At 39.2% G+C, this 23,034-nt stretch overlaps 1 protein-coding gene across 1 annotated transcript; it reads right to left on the reverse strand.

The window, feature by feature from the left end:
- Positions 1–7,444: 7,444 nt before the first annotated feature.
- On the reverse strand, positions 7,445–20,877 carry LOC139472930 (uncharacterized). The gene is made up of 14 exons (XM_071255409.1): positions 20,671–20,877; positions 20,316–20,464; positions 19,724–19,813; positions 18,025–18,181; positions 17,619–17,661; positions 17,296–17,454; positions 16,945–17,000; positions 13,001–13,193; positions 9,943–10,106; positions 9,577–9,748; positions 9,185–9,292; positions 8,877–9,092; positions 8,160–8,373; positions 7,445–7,514 (listed from the first exon to the last, which is right to left on the reverse strand). Exons 1-14 carry the CDS (start codon positions 20,853–20,855, stop codon positions 7,477–7,479), a joined length of 1,944 nt encoding a protein of 647 aa, XP_071111510.1. The 5' UTR covers positions 20,856–20,877; the 3' UTR covers positions 7,445–7,476.
- Positions 20,878–23,034: the final 2,157 nt, after the last annotated feature.

Raw genomic sequence — 23,034 nt, forward strand, 5'->3', positions numbered from 1 at the left:
TTGGCCGTTGTTATATACATAGCGGTGAGATCAGGTCGATAAGGAGAACGATGTACTTTAGCAAGGTATGATAAGAAAAACGCTTTGCCAATTCCAGGTCTAAGCGGTTAGTGTTTAAACTTGTCTTATCCGAATGAAAACGATAAAGCAGAAAAAAAAGCTGAGGGGATTTTTTTCTTGTGATGGATGTGAATCAATTTGAATGTCCAACCTCATACTAATGCTTCCATTATTTCGTTTCCATTTAATTAGTATTTCTCCTTAAAAGCGGACTTCATGAGATGCCCCGAAAGGTAAAATGTATCCAGCAGCCCTGAAAATTGAATTCAAGACACCAAGACGGTATACTAATGATTATTCAAAGTTTACATTTTTGAAACCGCTTGTCAAGATTCAGCTGCTGCTCGACAGTTTATTTTGATGGGAAGAATAGAAACATGCGTATTGTGTCGAGTTCAGCACACATATTGTAATAGATCAACATCATTATAGTAAGTGAGTATGGTTTTACGCCGTTTTTAACAATATTCCAGCAATATCACGGCGGGGGACACCACAAATGGGCTTCACACATTGTACCTATGTCCGGAATCGAACGCGGGCCTTCGGCGTGACGAGCGAACGCTTTAACCACTAGGCTACCCGACCGCCCCCAACATCACTTTACCATATCTGGAATGAGACTGTACTAATAAAATGATTGTGGGTACATAATATATTATACAATTACAGAATTTACATGATTCAATGAATTGACATTGGGCGCCAATATCATTTGGTTACCTTGGAAGGGATGACGTTATACAATAAGATATCTATACATAATTGCTCAACTATTCATAACATGGTATTTTAGCACTCTAGGCAATAGCTGAGCTCTCGAATACCTGTAAAACGGACATTTAGACAAACATGAGTGTGTGAGTTGTATTTAACGCCGCTATTAACAGTATTCCAGTTATACCACGGCGTGTCATCTTAATGTTGGAGGAAAGCCCGAAGTGATGCAGGTCTTAGACGTTTACCACTTCGATGAAACCCACGAGAAAGGATATGGAGCTGACGAAACTAGAAACACAATCGGGGCGAACGGGATTCGAACCCACAATCATAGGTTTCTAGGGTGCCCAAGGCCCAACTCTGCACAGCGCATTGCGGCGCCCTAGACGACCATGTGTCCCCAGACAAACATGATGTTCAGTTTCTTGCACTCTACATTATTGGGCGCATAATCTATAATAAATGCTTGTTCCTTTCAGTTTCCTTCCCTTTTAGTCATCACCTTTCACGTTGTATTAACTACCTTGACAACTTGTGCAGTGAGAGTCGTAGCCTTAATTCTTAGTGGTATGGAATAACGATTAACATCTCAAATCATTCGAAAAATATGACTGTGTCAGCCAAAAAGATAAATACGGCAAGAAACTAACTATTATTGCACCCTGTTCGTGTAATTGGTCATTTAAATCTGTATATTTTCAAGAAATTCCAGATCTAAATTATTACGATCATTGCGAACCAATTGCTTCAAATTAATGTAAATTGCTTCAGAAAGTCACTGTATAGACCTACATGTTAATCTATTGTGAAATGCAAATATGTCTTGAGTGATTGTCGCATGGCAGATATCATTGTGTCAGGGGTTGTCCACTGCCACTGATAAAGTCATGACAGTCCTAGGTCTAATTATAGCTGTAATCTCTGCAGCTGTATGAAGTCACACACATGTTAAACTGTCAGTACACGCACACGGATATAATATATGCTGGATGACATAATGCCCTTACAAAAGAATAACTTGAAAAACAAACATATTGGCTGTATGGGAGCAACGATTGTGACATCCTCATTTTCACAAACCGGGCGAAATCCATGGGCTATATACCCGATGTTATTATTGTATTGAATATTTAAAGGATTTATTATTTATAATAAAATTAGATATATCTGGCCTCTGGAATGGTTCGTGTGCTAACAGATGCGAGTAGAAAGTGTTCAATGGCATTGATGTTAAAAAATCACACAGTAGCTTTATTTTTTTTTTATCTTTTGAGGAACCAGAACAGTACATTGTTGTAAAGGTTATCAATGCGTGAGGCATTAAATACGATGTAGGTTCGTTAAACACATTGAACCACTGACATAATTGTACACATCTACGTCGAATAAGCAAATAGCACGTGAGACACCAACTGAAAAACCGTGGCTGGTGAAACACATTGTTACAACATCATGGCGACATTCGTATTAGACAAAACGTTCTTAGTTAAAGACTGCATTATGTCAATCATTAATGTCTCTGTTGAATACTACATATTTTGTATAACAACAATCACTAACGCAATTGTTATCAAGCATTAACTTGTACAGTATAGACGTCAAGCACGAGTCTTGTTTGTCTGCATCTTAAAATATATGGACGTCAATGGTATAGGTTCCGTTGACGCTTAGAGCAATGTTCATATACAAGACTGTTTTGCTGTCTTGGAGGACCTGTCCATATAACAGTGTTCTTGGATCACTGAAGTTAAATGTCTCCGAGACTATATAAAGCGAGTTTCAGCTGAGACTTGCTGACATTATGAAGGCCTGACATATGCAAATACGTCATACATTTTTAGGGGCACGTTGACCATTCATACAGTACCTTGTGACCTATTAATAAAATACGTTATACGCCATTCATATAGTACGTTGTGATTCATCCATACAGTACGTTGTGATTTATCCATATAGAAAGTTGTGATCCATTCATATAGTACGTAGTGATCCATTCATATAGTACCTAGTGGTTCATCCATGTAGTACGTTGTAATCCATTCCTATAGTACGCAGTGAATCATTCATATTGTACGTTGTGATTCATTCATATGGTACATAGTGATTCATCCATATTGTACGTTATGATCCAATCATAGAGTACGCAATGAATCATCCATAAAGTACGTTGTGATTTATCCATATAGTGCGTTGTGATTCAGCCATATAGTACGTTATGATCCATTCATACAGTACGTTATGATCCATTCATACAGTACGCAGTGAATCATCCATATAGCACGTAGTGATTCATTCATATAGTACGTAGTGATTCATTCATCCAGTACGTTGTGATCCATTCATATAGTACGTTGTGATCCATTCATATAGCACGTAGTGATTCATTCATACAGTACGTTGTGATCGATTCATATAGTACGTAGTGATTCATCCATACAGTACGTTGTGATTCAGTCATTTGGTACAGAGTGATCCATTCATATAGTACGTTGCGATTCAGTCGCTTGGTACATTGTGATCCATTCATATAGCACGTCGTGATCCGTTCATACAGTACGTAGTGATTCACCCATATAGAAAGTAGTGATTCATTCATACAGTACGTCGTGATTCATCCTATAGTACGCTGTGATCCATTTATATAGAACATTGTGATTCATTCATATAGTACATTGTGATCCATTCATATAGTACGTTGTGATTCATTCATAGGCTACGAAGTGATTCATCCATACAGTACGTAGTGATTAATCCTTAAGTTACTTAATGATTCAACCATACAGTACGTCGTGCTTTATAAATACACTACGAAGTAATTCATTCATTCATACAGTACGTCGTGGTTCAACTAAACAGTAAGTAGTGATTCATCCACACAGTACGAAGTTATTCATTCAAACACTACGTCGTGATTCATCAATAAAGTACATAATGATTTATTCGTACAGTACGTCGTGATTAATCCATAAAGTGCGTCGTGATTCATCCATACAGTACGTAGTAAATCATTCATACAGTACGTAGTGATTCATCCATACAGTTCCTAATTCATTCAAACAGTACGCAGTGATTAATCCATGCAGTACGTCGTGATTCATCCATACAGTTCGTCGTGATTCATCAATACAGTACGTAGTGATTCAACTAAAGAGTAAGTAGTGATTCATCCACACAGTACTAGTTATTCATCCACACAGTATGTCGTAATTCATACATACAGTACGTAGCAATTCATCCATACAGTACGCAGTGATCCATCCATTCAGTACGTCGTGATTCATCAATACAGTACGTAGTGATCCATCCATACAGTACGTAGTAATTCATCCTTACAGTTCGTAGTTATTCATTCATACAGTACGTAGTAATTCATCCATACAGTACGTAGTGATTCATTCATACAGTACGTCGAGATTCATTTATACAGCACGTAGTGATTAATCCATACACTACGCCGTGATTCATTCATACAATACGTCGTGATTCATCCATACAGTACGTCGTGATTCATCCACACAGTACGTAGTGATTGATCCATACAGTACGTCGACATTCATCCATACAGTACGAAGTGATCCATCCATTCAATACGTCGTGATTCATCAATACATTACGTAGTGATTCATCCATACAGTACGTCGAGATTCACCCATACAGTACGCAGTAATTCATCCACACAGTACTTAGTAATCCATTCATACAGTACGTAGTATGTCATCCATTCAGTACGTAGAACAGTACGTAGTGATTCAACTAAACAGTAAGTAGTGATTCAACCACACATTGCTAGTTATTCAGTAATTCAGTACGTCGTGATTCATTCATACAGTACGTCGTGATTCATTCATACAGTACGTCGTAATTCTTCTATACAGTACGTAGTGATCCATCCATTCAGTACGTCGTGATTCATCAATACAGTACGTAGTGATCCATCCATACAGTACGTAGTAATTCATCCTTACAGTTCGTAGTTATTCATCCATACAGTACGTAGTAATTCATCCATACAGTACGTAGTGATTCATTCATACAGTACGTCGAGATTCATTTATACAGCACGTAGTGATTAATCCATACGCTACGCCGTGATTCATTCATACAATACGTCGTGATTCATCCATACAGTACATAGTGATTCATCCACACAGTACGTAGTGATTGATCCATACAGTACGTCGACATTCATCCATACAGTACGCAGTGATTCATCCGTGCAGTACGTCGTTATTAATTCATACAGTACGCCGTGATTCATTCATACAGTGCGTCGAGGTTCATCCATGCAGTACGTAGTAATTCATCCATACAGTGGTCCAGGATTCATCCATACTGTACGTAGTGATTCATCTATACATTTCGTCGTGATTCATCCATACACTATCAGGTGATTCATTCATACAGTATTAAGTGATTCATTCATACAGTACGTCGTGATTCATCCATGCAGTACGTCGTGATTCATCTATACAGTACGTCAGGATTCATCCATACATTACGTCGTGATTCATTCATACAGTACGTCGTGATTCATCTATACAGTACGCTGTGGTTCATCTATACAGTATGTAGTGATTCATTCATACAGTACGCCGTGGTTCATTCATACAGTACGCCGTGATTCACTCATACAGTACGTAGTGATAAATCCATACACTACGCCGTGATTAATCCATACACTACGCCGTGATTCATTCATACAGTGCGTCGTGGTTCATCCATTCAATACGTCTTGATTCATTCATACAGTACGTCGTGATTCATCCATACAGTACGCCGTGGTTCATCCATACAGAACGTCTTGATTCATTCATACAATACGTCGTGATTCATCCATACAGTACGTAGTGATTCATCCACACAGTACGTAGTGATTGATCCATACAGTACGTCGACATTCATCCATACAGTACGCAGTGATTCATCCGTACAGTGCGTCGTGATTAATTCATACAGTACGCCGTGATTCATTCATACAGTGCGTCGAGGTTCATCCATGCAGTACGTAGTAATTCATCCATACCGTGGGCCAGGATTCATCCATACTGTACGTAGTGATTCATCTATACATTTCGTCGTGATTCATCCATACACTATCAGGTGATTCATTCATACAGTATTAAGTGATTCATTCATACAGTACGTCATGATTCATCCATGCAGTACGTCGTGATTCATCTATACAGTACGTTAGGATTCATCCATACATTACGTCGTGATTCATCCATACAGTACGCCGTGATTCATCTATACAGTATGTAGTGATTCATTCATACAGTACTTCGTGGTTCATCCATACAGTACGTAGTGATTAATCCATACACTACGCCGTGATTCATTCATACTGTGCGTCGTGGTTCATCCATACAGTACGTCTTGATTCATTCATACAGTACGTAGTGATTCATCCACACAGTACGTAGTGATTGATCCATACAGTACGTCGACATTCATCCATACAGTACGCAGTGATTCATCCGTACAGTGCGTCGAGGTTCATCCATGCAGTACGTAGTAATTCATCCATACAGTATGGTGGATTCATTCCTGATGAATATATATGTGGACCTGTGTAGCTGCGACACTTGAACACTGAAAGTGACGGATCACAACAGGGACTGTTTGTCAGTGTGCTCTGCTGCTGGTGAGGCACACCATAAAATGAGAGGACACAAAAATGAAGGGTCTTTAAGAAGTTACAGTCGCCACTGCTCGAGAAAAAAGAAATATCACATCAGACCTGGCCTGTCATCCGTGATGTCTGTCACCTCGGTTCCGCCTCCGCCTCACGCTGCGTCATCAACTGACCAGGCCTTGATCTCTTTGGAATAATTATTGTCAATTAAACACAGTTGTGTTTAGCGTTTCACTCAAGTTCCACCTTAGGAACTGTGTATTCAATTTCTCATCTATGCATAATTGCTGACATGGATCATCTTGTGTATGTGTGGGGATGGGGATGGGGTTAAGGGGTATTGCAATTATGTCAGCGAAAGAGTGGGGTCGCCACAATTGTTCACAACGTTATCCGAATATCTATATGTAATTTGTCATTACAAACGCTTCATGCATTTTGAACGTCGGGTGAGATTAATCAGATATCCATATGTGTGAATATTTCATAATATAATAGTATTCATCCGAAACAAATAAAAATCAAGATGAATAGGAATTTTGACATTCCAACGTTACGATATTAATTCTAACTGTCTTATTTTTCAAAGAACGTTTGAGGTAAAGTTTGAATACTCTTCAAATTATGAGCGGACAGACAGCCAGACAATGATATATGTCGCTGATATGACATAGTTTAGCATACATAATCCATGAATCGTATCCACCTTTTTTCCAACCAGCCGAGCATGGTTGTTGGTTTATGTCTGCATAATCAATAAACAGCGTCTGACATGAGTTGATGTATAAATAAGGTAGGCATATTTAACAAATGCATGGCGTAACGTATCATCTCAAAATCGATTTTATTAGAATGAGCATCCGCTTCTACTATTTTGCCTCCATGGATACCGTATCTGCTGTCTACAAAGGACAGGATCTTTCAAATGTGCATGTACATCACGCACTATACATGTACATCCCCACGTACGAACACGAACATGCCGGGGTCGCTAAAGGTCCTACTGATTGTAAATAGAGCACAACGAGATTCAAAACATATGTGTTTTATTCACGCCAAATCTATCCAATTAGTATGTGGTTCACCTGCGGGTTGCTACCTGAAACACAAAAGAGGTCGAGTCATGCGACTAGTTCATCACCTGATGACGTGTACTAGCAGTATCAATTCTTACATCCTTGTGTCTGGATCACACAACTCCAATTTAACAGCTGCATCAGTTCTTACATCTTTATCACTGGATCAAACAGCTCCAATTTAACAGCTGCATCAGTTCTTACATCCTTATCACAGATCATACAGTTCCAATTTAACAGCTGCATCAGTTCTTACATCCTTATCACTGGATCACACAGCTCCAATTTAACAGCTGCATCAGTTCTTACATCTTTATCACTGGATCAAACAGCTCCAATTTAACAGCTGCATCAGTTCTTACATCTTTATCACTGGATCACACAGCTCCAATTTACAAAATAAACTTTAACCTTAAATAGAAGACATAACTTACATGATGGAAAACATTACCTGCATTGTATCCCTTGCGTCCAAAGAATTAAACACATTCATATTACATCGGTTCCACGTAAACAATGCCAGTATCAATATACACGTTTTTGACATAGCGAATGATTTACATTCAATTGTCAACAGTCCCTACATTAGACGTAAAGTTCTGAGTGCAACATAATCACAATCCTTACATCACTTCGCACTGCTTGGTATCCGTCATGATCATACCCACCTGATCCCGACAGACTGATAGTCAGATCAACACCGTTGTCACTCAGGGTGAAGTCCTCGGTCTTGATGACGTTTCCGTTGTGTTTAACCTGCACTGTGTAGTCTCCTTTGAATCCTCTCACTCGGAGAGTCTGCCCCTCCTTGACAGGGTGTGACTCGTTGGTCCTCCACTCCCCCTTGATCAACTGTTTCACCCTCCGCCCTGCAGCGTTCGGCTTAACAGGAAAGTAATTATGTGTTAATCTAGAATCTGTCCAGATTGTTCATTTATTACGAATCTAACAATGTATGCTTGGAGCGATAAGACAACAAAACAGTACACCCGGAACCATAACCTTCTCCAAATGCATCGACAGGGTGACTTTTATCTAGGATAAATTCGTGATGTTTGTATATCTTGTGTGATGTTGAAGCCTTCAATGTTATCTACTTCTCATTTACCCTAAAAATGACAACAATGGCAATATGTTATGACATTTTCAACGGACAGCCATTGCGATCAACTGAGATAGTGAACTGGCATCCAACGATATGTGTGATGATACATCAGGTGTATCCCTGATCGGACAGCATAAGCAGATTGGAGCTACATCAACGAGAAGAAGCAGCATTTGTCTTAAATGTATATTCTACTCCATGTTTTAATTTTACTGAATTAACTTTAACAGCAATGACATTTTTAGTACATAAAATAGGATTCAATTTTGATTCATCTCACCGTCACATCTTGTCCATTAGCTAGAGCAGCGTTAGGTCGCCAGTGTCTCCCATCCCAGTATCCCCAGAACATGATCCCCTCCACAGCTGGGTGACTGAAGTACAGTCGGAGCAGCGCCTCATATTTGTCAGCTTTCGTGTTCTCGTTCCAGTCATCAATGTCCAGCTCAGTGATCCACATCTTTAACCCTGCACGGGCAACTTCGTCAAGGCGATGCTGGCAAAAAAAAGGTATTTACAGTTATGCTAACACTGAACGCATACAATACATATACATGGGTGAATGTAAATACATAAATTGTATCGTACCTTGACAAGGTCATAATCGATTGGCTGCCCATCAAAGTGGGACTGGATACCGAGCCTCTTGACTGGAGCACCTTTTCCAAGTATGTACTGCGCCTCATCTTCAAATGCCTACAAATAGAGCGAGTTGGTAACTTTGGTATAACAACATCTCAGTTATATATTTCGGTATTGCAGCACTCTGTCTGTGTATGTGGGGACATCAAGCGACGAAGGCGCTACATGCTAACCAACCCACGAGATTAGGTTACACAAATCAAGGATTTGGATGAATCTGGAACTAGAACCAGTGACTAACGCCTTACAGTGGTGGCCATCGTTGTCCCTATGGTCAAGTAACACAGGAAACCTAAGATATATACCTGAATTTGTGGAAGTAAATACAGAATAATTACCACAGTGGCTTCATTTTGACTGACGACGTTGTAATCATTAAGGAAAAGTAGGGAATTAGGGTCTGCATTGTGGGCTTCGTTAAACATCCAAACAGTGATATCAGGATCATGGAGTTTTTGAGCATAGAAATCCCCATGAACGTTCTCGTTGTTGACATCCCAGTGAGGAAGCCTGCAACAACATGTCACAAACACATGAACCTTTGAATACATACACTACAATACATATATTTTACTATATTTCGCAAAATTTCCTTAGGGCCTCCACAGAACTGAAGCGTGATCAAAGATGGAGAAATAATAAATCATTGACAATAGTGAATGAATTTCAGTTGGAAAGTATTGAATATTAATCTGTACACTTACTTTCCCTTGAAGTGACCGACGCTGTCCGCTACCCTCTTCACCATTGCTTGCTTGAGAGCTGACTGGGAGAGTTGTTTCTGCCAGTTTGGCACCCACTGAGCTACTGCCCAGAAGATGTTATGTCCTCTCACCTTGATGCTGAAAATGTTCTTGACATGTCGCCGCTGAAGGCACACTAGAGACATAGCAAACATAGTTTTGCTTGCGGATTCATTTATACCTCAGAACATGTATATATATAGGATCTAGAGGCTAATATATATATAGGTTCTAGAGGCTCATGTATATATATATAGGATCTAGAGGTTCATGTATATATATATATATATATATATATATATATATATATATATATATATAAATATATATATATATATATAGGATCTAGAGGCTCATGTATATATATACGATCTAGAGGCTCATGTATATATATAGCATCTAGAGGCTCATGTATATATATAGCATCTAGAGGCTCATGTATATATATATATAGTATCTAGAGGCTCATGTATATATATATAGGATCTAGAGGCTCATGTATATATATATATATATATAGTATCTAGAGGCTCATGTATATATATATAGCATCTAGAGGCTCATGTATATATATATATAGGATCTAGAGGCTCATGTATATATATATATATATATATATATAGCATCTAGAGGCTCATGTATATATATATATAGCATCTAGAGGCTCATGTATATATATATAGAGGATCTAGAGGCTCATGTATATATATATATATATATATATATAGTATCTAGAGGCTCATGTATATATATATATAGCATCTAGAGGCTCATGTATATATATATAGGATCTAGAGGCTCATGTATATATATATATATATAGTATCTAGAGGCTCATGTATATATATATAGGATCTAGAGGCTCATGTATTTATATATATATATAGTATCTAGAGGCTCATGTATATATATATAGGATCTAGAGGCTTATGTATATATATATAGGATCTAGAGGCTCATGTATATATATATATAGCATCTAGAGGCTCATGTATATATATATAGGATCTAGAGGCTCATGTATATATATATATATAGTATCTAGAGGCTCATGTATATATATATAGGATCTAGAGGCTCATGTATATATATATATATATATAGTATCTAGAGGCTCATGTATATATATATAGGATCTAGAGGCTTATGTATATATATATAGGATCTAGAGGCTCATGTATATATATATATAGCATCTAGAGGCTCATGTATATATATATAGTATCTAGAGGCTCATGTATATATATATATATAGTATCTAGAGGCTCATGTATATATATATATAGCATCTAGAGGCTCATGTATATATATATAGGATCTAGAGGCTCATATATATATAGGATCTAGAGGCTCATGTATATATATATATAGGATCTAGAGGCTCATGTATATATATATATAGGATCTAGAGGCTCATGTATATATATATATAGTATCTAGAGGCTCATGTATATATATATATAGCATCTAGAGGCTCATGTATATATATATAGGATCTAGAGGCTCATGTTGTATGTGTACAGATGGTGGGATTTGGGATATTGCGGTTGCCTGATGTAACGGGGAAAAGTAATTGTGCTTCATATAAAGTTCAATAAAAATATTTATTCTGAAATTAAATAATATGACTTTAAGGTCGTGATTCACAATTTGCACGCATATCTTCATGCACGGAACACATTTGGATGTTGCGTATTTATTGGGAACAATATGCTCACACACGTATTTTTTTTTTAAATTGACACACAATGGTTGTTTTGCTATCAAGTGCTCATTAAAACACTTTTGTTTAACCGTAGATGACGCTAACGCAATGCAGCGGCTTGCTGATCACCAACGTCTACGCGCCGTGCGTAAGCTGCAAACAGAAATGTCGCATTACGACGTTTCCAGACATTTAACGTCCATCGAAACACAAAATTCTCTCTTTGGAGAGGTTATCTACAACAGGGCAACACGTATGAGGGAGCACAACATCCGGCCCCGACTTCCAGCGATACGCCCAGTGTAGCGTCCACGTCACAGTGAGGCAGGACAAGCTTGGTGTAGACACCATGAGGTTCAATTTGGGACAGTATACTGTTTACAGTTGCATCTGGACAGCTCTCATGTTTGTGCAAGGGTCTGCATGCGTCCATGAGAACGTTTTACCGACGTTTGCGTTGCTCAACGTTGGCAGTTTAGGGGTGAGATGGGCATGGGGTGACAATACAACCCATGGAAGAACACAATACATGGGAGAACACAACTCATGGGAGAACACAACCCATGGGAGAACACAACTCATGGGAGAACACAATAGATGGGAGAACACAACCCATGGGAGAACACAATACATTGGAGAACACAAACCATGGGAGAATACAACCCATGGGGTAACACAACCCATGGAAGAACACAATACATGGGAGAACACAATACATGGCAGAATACAACTCATGGGAGAACACAACCCATGGGAGAACACAACCCACGGGATAACACAACCCACGGGATAACACAACCCATGGGAGAACACAACCCATGGGAGAACACAACCCATGGGATAACACAACCCATGGGATAACACAACCCATGGAAGAACACAACCCATGGGAGAACACAACTCATGGGGGAACACAACACATGGGAGAACACAACCCATGGAAGAACACAATACATGGGAGAACACAACCCATGGGAGAACACAACCCATGGAAGAACACAACTCATGGAAGAACACAACCCATGGGAGAACACAAATAGAGCGAGTTGGTAACTTTGGTATAACAACATCTCAGTTATATATTTCGGTATTGCAGCACTCTGTCTGTGTATGTGGGGACATCAAGCGACGAAGGCGCTACATGCTAACCAACCCACGAGATTAGGTTACACAAATCAAGGATTTGGATGAATCTGGAACTAGAACCAGTGACTAACGCCTTACAGTGGTGGCCATCGTTGTCCCTATGGTCAAGTAACACAGGAAACCTAAGATATATACCTGAATTTGTGGAAGTAAATACAGAATAATTACCACAGTGGCTTCATTTTGACTGACGACGTTGTAATCATTAAGGAAAAGTAGGGAATTAGGGTCTGCATGTCCGACGCTGTCCGCTACCCTCTTCACCATTGCTTGCTTGAGAGCTGACTGGGAGAGTTGTTTCTGCCAGTTTGGCACCCACTGAGCTACTGCCCAGAAGATGTTATGTCCTCTCACCTTGATGCTGAAAATGTTCTTGACATGTCGCCGCTGAAGGCACACTAGAGACATAGCAAACATAGTTTTGCTTGCGGATTCATTTATACCTCAGAACATGTATATATATAGGATCTAGAGGCTCATATATATATAGGTTCTAGAGGCTCATGTATATATATATAGGATCTAGAGGTTCATGTATATATATATATATATATATATATATATATATATATATATATAAATATATATATATATATAGGATCTAGAGGCTCATGTATATATATAGGATATAGAGGCTCATGTATATATATAGCATCTAGAGGCTCATGTATATATATAGCATCTAGAGGCTCATGTATATATATATATAGTATCTAGAGGCTCATGTATATATATATAGGATCTAGAGGCTCATGTATATATATATATATATATAGTATCTAGAGGCTCATGTATATATATATAGCATCTAGAGGCTCATGTATATATATATATAGGATCTAGAGGCTCATGTATATATATATATATATATATATATAGCATCTAGAGGCTCATGTATATATATATATATAGCATCTAGAGGCTCATGTATATATATATAGAGGATCTAGAGGCTCATGTATATATATATATATATATATAGTATCTAGAGGCTCATGTATATATATATATAGCATCTAGAGGCTCATGTATATATATATAGGATCTAGAGGCTCATGTATATATATATATATATATAGTATCTAGAGGCTCATGTATATATATATAGGATCTAGAGGCTTATGTATATATATATAGGATCTAGAGGCTCATGTATATATATATATAGCATCTAGAGGCTCATGTATATATATATAGGATCTAGAGGCTCATGTATATATATATATATATAGTATCTAGAGGCTCATGTATATATATATAGGATCTAGAGGCTCATGTATATATATATATATATAGTATCTAGAGGCTCATGTATATATATATAGGATCTAGAGGCTTATGTATATATATATAGGATCTAGAGGCTCATGTATATATATATATAGCATCTAGAGGCTCATGTATATATATATAGTATCTAGAGGCTCATGTATATATATATATATAGTATCTAGAGGCTCATGTATATATATATATAGCATCTAGAGGCTCATGTATATATATATAGGATCTAGAGGCTCATATATATATAGGATCTAGAGGCTCATGTATATATATATATAGGATCTAGAGGCTCATGTATATATATATATAGGATCTAGAGGCTCATGTATATATATATATAGTATCTAGAGGCTCATGTATATATATATATAGCATCTAGAGGCTCATGTATATATATATATAGGATCTAGAGGCTCATGTTGTATGTGTACAGATGGTGGGATTTGGGATATTGCGGTTGCCTGATGTAACGGGGAAAAGTAATTGTGCTTCATATAAAGTTCAATAAAAATATTTATTCTGAAATTAAATAATATGACTTTAAGGTCGTGATTCACAATTTGCACGCATATCTTCATGCACGGAACACATTTGGATGTTGCGTATTTATTGGGAACAATATGCTCACACACGTATTTTTTTTTTAAATTGACACACAATGGTTGTTTTGCTATCAAGTGCTCATTAAAACTCTTTTGTTTAACCGTAGATGACGCTAACGCAATGCAGCGGCTTGCTGATCACCAACGTCTACGCGCCGTGCGTAAGCTGCAAACAGAAATGTCGCATTACGACGTTTCCAGACATTTAACGTCCATCGAAACACAAAATTCTCTCTTTGGAGAGGTTATCTACAACAGGGCAACACGTATGAGGGAGCACAACATCCGGCCCCGACTTCCAGCGATACGCCCAGTGTAGCGTCCACGTCACAGTGAGGCAGGACAAGCTTGGTGTAGACACCATGAGGTTCAATTTGGGACAGTATACTGTTTACAGTTGCATCTGGACAGCTCTCATGTTTGTGCAAGGGTCTGCATGCGTCCATGAGAACGTTTTACCGACGTTTGCGTTGCTCAACGTTGGCAGTTTAGGGGTGAGATGGGCATGGGGTGACAATACAACCCATGGAAGAACACAATACATGGGAGAACACAACTCATGGGAGAACACAACCCATGGGAGAACACAACTCATGGGAGAACACAATAGATGGGAGAACACAACCCATGGGAGAACACAATACATTGGAGAACACAAACCATGGGAGAATACAACCCATGGGATAACACAACCCATGGAAGAACACAATACATGGGAGAACACAATACATGGCAGAATACAACTCATGGGAGAACACAACCCATGGGAGAACACAACCCACGGGATAACACAACCCACGGGATAACACAACCCATGGGAGAACACAACCCATGGGAGAACACAACCCATGGGATAACACAACCCATGGGAGAACACAACCCATGGAAGAACACAACCCATGGGAGAACACAACTCATGGGAGAACACAACACATGGGAGAACACAACCCATGGAGGAACACAATATATGGGAGAACACAACCCATGGGAGAACACAACCCATGGAAGAACACAACTCATATGGAAGAACACAACCCATGGGAGAACACAACCCATGGGAGAACACAATACATGGGAGAACACAACACATGGAAGAACACAATACATGGGAGAACACAACACATGGGAGAACACAATACATGGGAGAACACAACACATGGAAGAACACAATACATGGGAGAACACAACCCATGGAAGAACACAATACATGGGAGAACACAACACATGGGAGAACACAACACATGGGAGAACACAATACATGGGAGAACACAATACATGGGAGAACACAACACATGGGAGAACACAACTCATGGAAGAACACAATACATGGGAGAACACAACACATGGAAGAACACAACACATGGGAGAATACAACTCATGGAAGAACACAATACATGGGAGAACACAATACATGGGAGAACACAACACATGGGAGAACACAACTCATGGAAGAACACAATACATGGGAGAACACAATACATGGGAGAACACAACACATGGGAGAACACAACTCATGGAAGAACACAACACATGGGAGAACACAACACATGGGAGAACACAACTCATGGAAGAACACAATACATGGGAGAACACAATACATGGGAGAACACAACACATGGGAGAACACAACTCATGGAAGAACACAACACATGGAAGAACACAATACATGGGAGAACACAACACATGGGAGAACACAACTCATGGAAGAACACAATACATGGGAGAACACAATACATGGGAGAACACAACCCATGGAAGAACACAACTCATCATTGGTAATGGCAATTCGAATTGCGTACGCTACCGGGATGACATTTGATGTCTTCATCAAATGGTGGTCACTGCCGATATTGAGTTGTAACACCACTCCTCTTTTAGGGCGTGTCGCTCTGTCGCCAGTTACCAGGTATGGGTTTTGTCAATGAATTTGTTATGATCAAAAGAATGAATAAAATATTATGTTGTTATTTTCAATTACAGAGCATGTTCACCGCTTTATATGGAGCATAGTTACTTTTTCCCTTTAGTATTTATCAGACTGCTGTCATTGCTGGGGTCTTGGAATAACGACTGCCGCTTTTTTTCTGAAGTTGAAACACCGAATAATATTTACAACACAGTATATCACTGATGTACACTTACATAGAAGTAGACCTATATAAGTGGCGTTGAATTAAAGTAAGTATGAATATTGACATATTTATGTATCTGATACATTATATTTACCCCTTTGACCGCAAAGTGTCAACTGCTTTCTCAGGAAGTGCTACGTTATCTTGCCCCTGAAACAGTATCCAACGTATACATGTGGTGATACTGAAAGAGAGTGTTAAGAAAAGGACCACTAACAAATACTAACCACTCTGGGGACCTCCCAGTTATAGCTGAGAAGAATAATGTCCCTAACATTTGAAACGACCAATTGTCTTTGTAGGGACAATAATTAAAGTGATGAAAATTGACCGCTATTGTGATCTAATTAGATATACTATTTCACATAATGTGAATCAATTTCTGTTTCTGTCTATGAGTAGTTTTATGAATTATATAATTTAGCTACATGACATTGAGACAGACCTGGTTTTGTTCCATTGAGTACCACTTGAGAGCATTCTCTAGAACAGCCCACTCAAAGTTGTCATAAAAGTAGTCCTGGTATTTCTTGTGTTGGGAGTCTGTGATGTCATTGGCATCCACAGCAGAGCCCCAGCCGAACTCGCTGCTAGTTTGGTGGACCTGGGTATTCAGATACCAATGTAGCTCCATGGTGGTCACAGTAAAGAGGACAATTAACAAGCGATGCGTCATGATACATGCGCACTACTTTTATGAAAAGACTCTCCGTTATTCGTTTCCGCGTTCAGGTTATCATGACAGACCAAGGAAAGCTGAACTCTTACCTCCACCGTGAGACCAGAGGCGTGCACGTTGTTATTCGTTACTCTGATTCCGTGGAACAATACATATATATGAATATGCATGATTGTGAACTAATATTTACGAACAAGTAAATACATAATGGGCATAATGAAAGTTATTGTTGACATAGGGTGAAGGTTGTTATTCAGGTTGTCTCGACGTAAACAAAATATCAAGATAATATTTTATCTTCCATTTTTATAAGCGTAAGATAAACACAGTTTAAAGTCAATATATGGGGTGTCATTTACAATAGGTCCAAGGCTCAAATATGTCAAACTTCGTTAAGATTTTAAGTAAACTGTCTTCCTACAGAATGACAGTTGCGTGTGAAAAGGCTCGACTTTGTATTGTTGGTATAGCAATACATGTGAAAAGTCCACGTACTTGATGTCAATATTACTCTTTCTGAGCATGTCTATTCTCCCACTGGTGTCGGACTTAAGGTTGGCAATTTGAGGGATCTCCTCAACGCTGGCTGTGTCAAGTAGGTAGTTGACCTGGGGCTCCGCGATCTGGAAGTACAGGCGCACCTCCTTGACATCTGCAGGAAATACCATCTGCTTTAGCCCAGACGAAGACATAATTCTGACTTATATAACTAAAGTTTCAGAACATCTGAGTGAGTGAGTGAGTGAGTGAGTGAGTGAGTGAGTGAGTGAGTGAGTGAGTGACCGAAGTGAAGTAGGTCAAAGCAAATGTGGGATTCGTAATTACCATCATAAGTTGCTGACACGCTGCTGGGACATGCACGGTGAATTGACCGCCTTAGCAACGTGGCTATTGTATTTACGTTCATTATTCATAAGTTCACAACTATACACCATCAACTTGTACGTTTATCGCTTGACCGTCCATGAGAATACAACCATACAGTAGTCATGGATCAGTGTTACAAATGTACATCAAAATAATATATCCGTATGTATACTCTGCAAAACAACACACACGCAAAAGTCGTAAAATCGTAAATGTCTGACAGAGTGTTGCCGACATCCATTCAAAATTTATACCCAAAATGAACGGGGATATGGATTGGGATTGATTTGTGTGGAAGGAATGAGGTCCTGCAGAAATTTGGTGGCCTAAACACACCAACATGCATGACATATACGTGTAACATCACTTGTTGGGCCATAAAAACGTTGGGTTTTCATTTGCATGCCATCACAACCTTACAGCAAGCGAACAGCGAAAACATGACGCGACTGACGCGACTGACGCGACTGACGGAAGCCCATCGCAGCATACGCACAGGACAGATTCATATGGCAAGGTCACCTACGTGAAAGAACCACCACGGCCACCTCTTCAACGACGGCAATACCAGGATAACGTAGGATATCAGCCCAGACAATGAGGAACTGTTTACGCGCTGAAAGTATTCGAGGTGTCATTTTGACGGACCTCGACTGCGGACGGACGTCAGCTGCGACATCAAGGGTGTCAATGTCACAGAGTCACAGGCGTCGCGGGCAACGTTATGCACGACACTGCATACGGAAAGTGGGCAGATTTGGTGGTGGTAGTGTGATAATGTGGGCAGCCATCTCCGGATCACGGATCAGATTCTTCCGTCACACTTCCTTCCCATAATGCAACAAGTGAACATCGTTTCCAACAAGACAACGTCCGACCTCACACAGCAAGACTGACAATAGCCTTTTCAGGAATCGTAACATCCATGTCCTGTCATGGCCCTCCAGATCTCCAGATTTAACCCAATCGAACATTTATAGGATGCACTTTACCAACGACTGCGATCACGCCAGCAACAACATCAGAACCTCCGACAATTTGCACAAGCACTGGAGGCAGAGTAGGTGAGCATTTCCCAGACCCAAATTCGGGATCTCTCTGTTTCCGTGGTACGACGATGTCAGTCAGTTTTGGACCCTAATGGTGGCCATACAAAATATTAACAGATTACGTTCACCTTGAAAATCTACTGTTGTGTGCCAATTTTGAACAATCGATTACCATCTGATGATTATTTATATGATATATAAAATATACATCTAAAATCACTTTGGCTTTTCTTTTCTTTTCCTGGAGAGTATAATTAATATATACAACGTGTACATACCATTTGGCATATGGTAGTCCCCGCCCACAATGTGCCAGGAGCCAGGTCTCAGATGTGGAGTTGTACCAATTTGTTCATATTTAGTATTACCTAAATATAACAAAAACTTCATATAGTGTAGACGTAACATCACGAGAGGTACAGTTTACAGCTACCGCCCATTCCACATTCACACTTGAATCCTTATTAGAGTGACTGAGTGAGTATGGTTTTACGCCGCTTTAAGCAATATTCCAGCGAAATCACGGCGGGGGACACCAGAAATGGGCTTCACACAATGTACCCATGTCGGGAATCGAACCCGGGTCTTCGACGTGACGAGCGAACGCTTTAACCACAGGGCTACCCAACCGCCCAAAATCCTTACGAGAATACTAATAAATACACAATATTATACTTTATCAATGAATGCAGAAGATATCTTCATGGCATGTTATGTGGACGTGTGATCACAGTGCAAGTTCTTCAAAATAATACAGACGTTTTCAGGTGTTTTTGTTTTTTTAAAGGAAACTAGTTTTACAAGATATGAAACTCTATGACATTCAAACACAAAACGACTTCTGTTTGGTGGATATTTTTCTTGACGTACCATTGCTTCCCTTGATCTCCAGCGTTGTCTGCATGCTGTGGTACACCTTATCCTGGGCTAAGTTCAAAATCTTCACGTAAGCCCTGAACGAATACTTGTGTCCACCTTTAGGCTTAAAAGACTGGGTTATACTGCCCCAATTTTGCTTTCTGCAATACAGAACACGTTTCGATTACCTTAATGCAATGTCCAGATTAAAATGCTTTGCTGTATCCATTTGGCTGAGAAGACGATAGATGCAGAGGTGTAGCAATAACATGGCCATTTGTAGACCTAGTAAACTTATCTGATCATAAGGAGGGTTAGACATATATTATACTGACATGAGTTAGCAATTGTTTCGATCACTATATACCTGTTTGTAACCTTGACACTGTGCGACCCTGAGTGTGTGTCGACGCTGGGAACGGCATCGCACTGCACACACCACCACCCCGCACTGGTGTCCCCTCCGTAGGTGGTCATGCCTTCAAAGTCAGCATCATGGAGGAGTTCAACAGACAACACAGCCGGTAACAGCGTCACCCACAACAGCAACATTGTCAACGAATGCTTTCAGGTGCTGAGAAAGTAACGACTGTTTATAATACATGTCTGATAAGACACCATGCCAAAAGATTGCACGCTAAGTATTTCATCCGTTGTAGTTACCCGAATAAATCGTGCATCATTGGAATATTGTATTACATTTACGCAACATGTAAAACGTATGTAATATTAAAGGATAATATATCTTAGACTTAAGGTCAAATTATTTGGGGTAGTACGCAAAAGGTAACCCTAAAATCGGTTCGTACATGACTAAATTGTGAAATCCGTAAATAACCACACAAAATAAATGAATATTTAACACATTATAAGAAAACACAGTTTTAGGTTTACAATTACAAATGGCAATACATTGAGTTAAATTAACAGCATGAGGAATATGTAACATATCCCACAATTTAAGTCACTTCACTGTCGAATGTCTTAACACAAGCCTGTCTCTGTTTTTGAATCAGGAATATTGCTTGAAGCTGGCAGGTGTTCATGTAGGTATCCACTCCGCACGTGGCATGTCTATGAGACACAAGTCAGGTTGTCAAAAAGCCCCGAATCATCCGCGCATCGCTTATGTATAGGAACTGACGAAAACGCCTAGAACGATTACGCTTGCTGTTTGTTTACAACTAGTAGCGATAACTCTAATAACACTTTTCTTTTAAATCCGACTTTAACATCGCTCGACATTTTACCAGATCTTTCATCATTTGCTATCACTGACAATCACTACAAATAAACTTAAACAATCTCTACTGCTCAATAACACTTGTCAAAATGCTAACTTGTTCTATAAAACACCATCAAATGGCACACCTTACCATCTCCCAGAACAAGTACTGCGATTACCAAATAGCCTAACTATGCACAAGAGGTCACGGACTCTCTCTAACTGGAGGTATCCCTCTTTTGGCACCGCCTCTGTGACGTAAAAGTGTTCGAATCATCAGTGTTTGTTTTTTGCACTTTCCTCCCTAAACCAGCATTTGGTAAGTGCAGCCAATATCAAGCTGGTATAGGATCATGACCATAAACAATGATCGTTGTCATAAACAACTTTATTTCGCTGACATGTCATGACAGCGTTCTCTATAAAGGTCACAGATTACACGTAAGGACAATAAGTACCACACATACACCAGAGAGTGTATGTGTACAAAGTTTAAGGATCTCTTATTATATTTGTCATTATTATTTCGTGGGAATGTGTCCCACATAAGACGGACGTTTGACAACAGGGCCATTTTGAATCATATCTCATGGCAACTGTTAGAATAACCATGTCTGATTACTTGTTCCATCAGGTTGCATTGTATGCATCCCCACCCCACCCTCTCAAACATAAGCTACGGTGAAAATGTGAGTTTCATGTTGGCTTTTAAAGGCCGAGAGTTCTTCTTGAAATCGAAGGCTAAGTGCTTGTTTGTTCCAAAGGAAAGGTCCATATTTAATGAAAGATTTGTCACCAAATGTTTTTGTTCTTGTCTGAGGAACCCGTAGAAGAGACTGGTGACTGCAGCGGAGATATCTAGTTGGTTCGTAGAGATTTAGAAGTTGAGACAGATATTGTGATAATAAGTATAAATCGGAATGCGTGATACTTTCGAATTAGCTTTGAAAAAGCGTACTTTCAATAACGTTGATTATATTGTTTCCATGAAAGGTTCACATGCTACTTTAAGTGAAGATTATGCCGCATCCATTTATAGCTACAACCACCGAGGGATTGACTTCTCCAGCCCTGGGAGTGATTGGAGGTAACTGTAATGTAGGTGTGAGGTCACAATAGAGCCTGGAGGCCTTCACTTTAATCCAGTTTCAATACCATTAAGCAGTTTGCGTGTACGCATATCATCACATTAGAGCTTGCAAACTGAAAATACCTTAACTGGAAATCTGAAGGGTGCTTTTATTGCTCAGACGACTCAATGAATTATTAATGATTATATGACTGAATCTTTAACGTCTTCCAAGACAATATCTTGATAAGCTATATGATGACACGATCGAAGTATTGAAAGCTCAAACAACACTCAATATTAAAGGTTATGGAGGCTTACGTGACTTAACTGTCCGTCAACGTTAACAAATTAAAGCCGTGAAAGATAGAGGGCTGATTGGATACTTCAAGAATGGTAACTAAACCACGTAATGATGGACATAATCATGAGACCTC

This window comes from Haliotis cracherodii, unplaced genomic scaffold, assembly GCF_022045235.1.
Source record: "Haliotis cracherodii isolate W230 unplaced genomic scaffold, xgHalCrac1.p SCAF_26, whole genome shotgun sequence".
NCBI classification, from domain to species: domain Eukaryota; kingdom Metazoa; phylum Mollusca; class Gastropoda; order Lepetellida; family Haliotidae; genus Haliotis; species Haliotis cracherodii.

Excerpts from the sequence above, each read along its gene's own strand:
- LOC139472930 (XM_071255409.1), bottom strand. The coding sequence starts at position 20,855 with ATGTTGCTGTTGTGGGTGACGCTGTTACCGGCTGTGTTGTCTGTTGAA. Across the intron at positions 19,814-20,315 it reads GGAGATCAAGGGAAGCAATG|GTAATACTAAATATGAACAA; the intron begins GTACGTCAAGAA and ends TGTTATATTTAG. Across the intron at positions 9,293-9,576 it reads GTCAAAATGAAGCCACTGTG|GCATTTGAAGATGAGGCGCA; the intron begins GTAATTATTCTG and ends CTCTATTTGTAG.